The 6,000-nt window shown below is 36.9% G+C and overlaps 1 protein-coding gene across 1 annotated transcript; it reads left to right on the forward strand.

The window, feature by feature from the left end:
• Window positions 1-1,549: 1,549 nt before the first annotated feature.
• Window positions 1,550-5,316, forward strand: LOC119996823 (zinc transporter ZupT-like). The gene is given in 10 exon segments (XM_038843617.1): window positions 1,550-1,567; window positions 1,912-1,969; window positions 2,760-2,822; window positions 3,189-3,265; window positions 3,519-3,656; window positions 3,889-4,033; window positions 4,295-4,341; window positions 4,344-4,353; window positions 4,461-4,578; window positions 5,052-5,316. Coding segments are annotated over 10 exon segments (774 nt in total). The 3' UTR covers window positions 5,152-5,316.
• The last annotated feature ends 684 nt before the right edge of the window (window positions 5,317-6,000 follow it).

Below are 6,000 nucleotides of genomic sequence, written 5' to 3' on the forward strand. Positions count from 1 at the left end.
CGGTTGGTGCCTAAAGGAAGAGAAACGATCATCTATCGCCCGATTAACCTTTACTATTGTAGATGGACGGAGATAAGCTAATCAGACATTTACTTTAAAAAAAAAAAAGAGCCGTTGTGGGGGCCACCCAAGACGGCTTACCTTTAGCCCTTCTGTTTAAAACCAAAAAAATCTCTGAAAAAAAATAATTTCAGAGTTAAAATTAAAAAATCGCGTATCGGCGACGCTATAAATAGCAGGTCGGTTCGTGCTCTCACCACACAATCGCTTCTGCTACTATTCTATCATTCTCTATATTCGAATTGCTCGACAATCTAAAAAGATGGCGCACCTTAGCAACTGCAGTGTTGTGTTCTTCATGGTCCTCGCTCTGGTGCTTCTGTCAATTGCGGCCGTCACGGCACAAGATAGCGCGACGCCGCCGTCTCCGGCGATGGATGCTGGACCTGGATCTCCGGTGACTTTTTCCTTCGCCTTTGTTTGCTCCACATTGTTCGTCTCTGCCTTGGCGCTCCTATGGCATTAGATTGACTTCCTTGGATTTGAGGTTTTGTGATACATATGGAGAGTGTAATTCTATGTTTGTTTCATATTTTTGAATCGTTTACTGTTTTGGGAGGGCGATCGACGTTAATGATGCTGGTGGTGGTACTGTATGAGCTATTCTTTTGCCCTAATTTTTTGTTAGGGATGTGATTTTATATTTCATACTGAATACATAATAAAAGTTATGGATTTTCTCGTTTTCGGGTTAATAGGGTTATATTTTGGGCTTTAAGGAGTATAGGCCTTGAGCAATGCTTAGACGGTCCAACTATAAAGCCCAATATGATCCAATCAGCAACCCCAGTCCATATCTAAGGTAGGTCCAGATTCCAGATAATCGACACTAATCGTCTTGTTTGGATTGCAAGGTCCACTCTTCATAGGCCCAAAACAGTTAATTGGTTTATTATGATCATGGCGGTGACTTGTATGATTGTATCCAAACAAAGTATAGAAACTGTAGACGACGAAAAGGCTGTCGTTTTTAGGATTTCTTGGAACAGTTTATTGAACCACCTATTTCTTATTATGGCCGCCTACACGCACGCTCCACCAAAGTCTATGGTGCTTGTCGAGAGTCGATTGCAGTCCAAGTCAAAACCAGTTCAGCGAATCTGCACAGCTTGGTTCTAAAAAAGAGAGGACTCTATGGCTTATCAGGAGACCCCGTACTTCTATAGGTCAGTCACACATAAGCTTGTTTTCCTGAATTTGACTATCCGCTTCTCTAAATTTAGCTGCCGTAATCTGGGTTTTTTTGCTTTTCCATTTTTTGTTTCCGAATGTTGCTTATTAAAATTTTATTGTTTTTGAGAATTTTGAACATTTGTTCATCAATTTTGTTGCAATATTAGGTCTTTTGCCTTGTGTTTGTTGAAGGAACTCTTTGAACTTTAGGCTTTAATGAGTTGGGTTGTGTTTATTGCCGTGTTGTTGATGAATTTGTACTCATGGTTTTCTTATTCTTCAATTATTTAGTTTATACTTGACTGTGGGACTCGAAATGTATGTTCTTGGGCTGGTTTCCTTGTGAAATTAAATAATTTGATGCTAAACTAATTCGATGAAGATCTTTCTATTCAAAGAACAAGAACTCATATACTTAGGCTCAGTGGTTGTTGCAAAGAGTAAAAGTGTCTACTCTCGTTGATTCAGTGAATATATTTTGTTACACTAGATAATAATTACTTATCCAATCATCAACCTTCTTATATTTTTGTTGCTAGTTATAAAGCTCGAATACAACATTGATCGGCTGGGAGCTTTCTAACATCTTTTAGGGTTGTCATTCAAAACTGTATTCAACATGAAAATAAATAAGAGATTTTTTTTGTGATCGTTAACATCTCTTTGAATGTGGAACAGGTGACTTTTGATTGTGTCAAACCCGACTCCCAATCTAAAGATGCTTGGTCTTTTACAGGTGATGTTTATTGACCATCCCATCCATTCTGATTATATTCTAGTCACGTGTTACGCCGCCATTTTATAGGCCACACGTCCCATTCTTTTTAATTCAATACATTGCTTCTTGTCCAGATAAATCCTCATATTACTTTTAACTGGAAGAATTTTTTTAAGTTTTTGGCTGGACGAGTTTATGATTATATACAATATATGTGTTTCTTACAATGATGAATTTAAATTTGTGATGATTTCAATGTCTTGATCTTGTTAGTGCACTTACTTTGTCAAGTACTCCCTGCAGGGTTTTGCTGCAGGTCTAATGCTGAGCATATCATTCCTGGATTTAGCTCATAATGCTATCAACTCAATCGGCTTCTTAAAAGCCAACCTTTGATCTGCTATATTCTTAGATTTTCATGTAATTTGGAAGGAACATGACTTATTCATGTTTTTCCTTGTTTTTAATGTCTAGCGCTATTTGCCGATGTAGTTTTTTGCTGGCGTTCTATTCTTTGCTCTCGTTGCCTATTTATTCCAGAACAAACAGTTTCTTAGGGTTGGGATCTGAAAAGTAAGGTCTCTGGCTCTATTCTTCTAGTAAATGAGGTCCTTTGACATATAAGTTTGCGAATTTGCACAGATGCCTCTTTGTTGGCTCAGTATTTAAAAGTTCCATTGACAATTTCTTACTGTGATTGGAAAAGAAAGACAAGGATTATGAAAAAGCATCGTCGCCATGTTTTATTCTGTGGGATTATTACGGCAATAGGTATAACTGTGTTCTCAATATGGTTTTCGTATTACAGAAGTTGGTGTGATGCACTGTTGCTTTAATGTGTGGGTCTCTGCAATGTTAGTTCCATTTAATGGTAACATATATTAATTTGCAGGCATAAGCTTGCACAATTTTCCAGAGGGAATGGCAGTGTTCCTTGGATAAATTAAGGTAACTTTCCTTTTGTCAAAGCTGTCAATCAAGTTCCTAAACCATGTACGCTGTGATAAATATATGGTTTTGAATGGATTTTAAGCTGTTTAGTCTGTCATCAAGCTTAATTATTTTTATGCTTAACTTTCCTTTGTATTATTTCTTTCAGGATTTTTTTTCATATGGATTGTTTAATTCTCTCAGTTGGTGATGTGTTAAAAATGCAATTCTTTTTCATTTTGTATTAGAGATCAGGAAAGTTATTCGCTGTTCTATCAGTAATGAATTTTTATCTGGCCCAACCCAGCCTTAATTCCAGTACTGGATTGCCAGTTACCTAAGCAAAGAATATCCTTCTGTAATTTAAGCTTATTTTATTTTATGGTATTTTTTTGAACTTAGAATTTATGACAGATTGATGAAGTCCCGTCATTTGAATCTTTATCATGAAACTAGTTTTGAACTATATGCTTCTTCTTCTTCTTCTTTTTTTTATGGTGACATTAACAAATGAGCTTGCATTTGATGAAATATTGCATTGGTTTAGAATTCTTCTAACATAGTTATTTATTTTTGCACATTTCTTGATTGCACTTCGAAGTCGTCCAGATTATTCTTCATTTATTGCCTTGTGAAGTTTGATAGGTTTTCACATATGTTGCACCCTTTCTGTGAAACACTCCTTTCTAGGGCTTTCGTGTTGGGCATTAATTTGGCAATAGCGATTGCCTTGCACAATATCCCAGAGGTAGTCACTCTCTCTTCTTTTCTAGAGGTATTGTACATAATAATAATATAATATACTGTGGGAGATTCCAAATGCTTGCATGAATGAAATGTCATATTTCTCATAGTTTCTAACATCTTATCTCCGTCAAATTGGCACGCTCCTTAGAATTTACTGCTCCTTATTTTATATATACAAATAATTATCCTACAGCAACTAGCCCACATGTGATAATGTGAAACAGTCGAGAATGGAATGTATGGTATCAATAGTTCCGTAGGATTTTCAGTGGGTGTTAACTGTGCTGTTAAGTCTAGATTCTTTCAAATTAGCATCTTCACCTGACACTTTTTTTCTCAGTAGGTGGCAAGCATTCAAATTGGCTACGCTCTCTGGTTTTCTGAGCCACTGGGGTATAGTTGTTTGTACGTTGACTCTATTTTGTTATACATTGTTGAACTCCATTTTTTATACATTATAAAAAAAATTATAGCTTAAATATAGAAGACCTTCAAGGGTTCTCCAAGCCTTGGTTTAGAAGTCTAATGTGTCTATTTAACGAAAATGCAATACCATAATGTTGTTCATTGGGGCAGATTAGTTATTATCCCATTTCTATTAATGCAACTCTACGACGATAGAAATTTATTTTGAATTCCTGAATGTCTTTTCCCTTGCAATTGCAGCTTATATTTTTCCGAGCAGCTCAAGTCCTGAAATTCTAGAGGGGCTTGCCTAGGATCAGGTTTGCTTTACCATTGATTTCAGATTTGTTGCTTAGCTGGAGAAAGTATCATTCCATGTCAAGTTTTAGGTTTAATTATGCCTTTTACATATGCATTACATTTACAGTTGGTGGCGTGATGGCTTTCCTAACGTTGCATGAAATGCGGCCATTAGTGTTTGCTTATGCGGGGCAGAAACAATCTGTCAAGGTTGTGTTCCTTGGAATGGCTTTCATGTCCGCAAGGTAACATCGTAGTGCCACTTTTTTGCCTGTACTATAAGATTAGGAGACTAAAACAGTTATTCATTACATTTGTCTACGGATTGGACTTCTCTGAAATATTGCAGATATGGAATAAGTCCATATGTTGTTGTGATGAGGAGATATGTATGCATATTATTTTCTCTCTCTTAAGCATAACCACTCATTTCTGTATTGCAGGGGATTCAAGTCCTTTATCTACTGGGCAGATTTCACTGTTTCATTTATTACACCATCTTTAGCCAATGGTCATTGCCTCATCGGTTAAATCCTATCACACAAGCCAAGAGCATAGTTATCACTTCCTAATCATAGTCAAACTCTTGTCGATCTCCCTAATGATTTTGCAAGCTCTTATTTTGTTTTTTTTTGTTTATTTAATGAATTGCTAAATGCGTGACTCGTATTATTTTTTGTTAATGGAACTCTAAGATGTCTCCTGGATGGTTTTGCAGTCTCTATTTCCTTGAAATCAGCTTACCGAGGACCATGAGCAGTAACCATGGATCAGCCATTTGGTATACCATAATGTTGTACATTTCTACACCACTGTAGCGGGTTCTACACCACAGTAATGGGTTCTAACTTCTAACATGATGCCTGCTTTTGTTACATGGCTCTGAAAACCTGTATAATAATCTCACATTATCTAGTGAAATGTTTCAGAAGTTCATCTTCGACAGACATTTGCCTCAAACAAAAGCAAACAGGATTCATTCATGTTTTGAGTCTGATAGAGAAGGAGGTTTAGGAACACTCTATCAGAGTCCTAGGCTAGCAGGAAGAAAAGGAGATGGGGCTCTACTATGAAATTTGTAGGATTATTACATTCTAGCTTAACTTGTTCTAAGTTCCTCTTTAGATGATCTTTTGGAGATATAAAGCAACACTAGACAATTGATGGGTTTTCTGATAAAAAACCCCAAGATTCTTTTTGCCATGACAGTTACTTTTCGTCATTATAAGAAAATTCAGCAAGAGATGAATATTTACTAGAGTCTGATGCTTTCCAGAGATACCCTTCTAGTTGTTATTATCATTTTTTTCAAGGGGAACTCACAGATGGTCTGATGGAAGCTATAGTCAGGTGGGTAGTAGCTCTGAAACTGCACCCTAATTTCTCTGGAGATTAGACTAAGCCAGAGCAAGAGTTTTGTTATTGCCGTTCCTTTTTGAACTCTTGACAAGGATTGCAGGTGATGGACCATCCCACTTTGCCTGGTTAACTTTCGGGCCTTCAATGTGCCCTAAAAAGCTATGGTGGAAAATTTGAACGAAAGTCCAAGAAAGGCCCAGAAAGAGGGGAGAAGTTGCAGAGAACCCCACACTCTACTGTCTAACTAATAGATTTTAGGGTTAACCCTTAAAAAGAAATATATGTTCCTCTTGGGCTTCATTGCCATG

Source organism: Tripterygium wilfordii, chromosome 4 (genome assembly GCF_013401445.1).
Source record: "Tripterygium wilfordii isolate XIE 37 chromosome 4, ASM1340144v1, whole genome shotgun sequence".
In the NCBI taxonomy this organism is placed as follows: Eukaryota; Viridiplantae; Streptophyta; class Magnoliopsida; order Celastrales; family Celastraceae; genus Tripterygium; species Tripterygium wilfordii.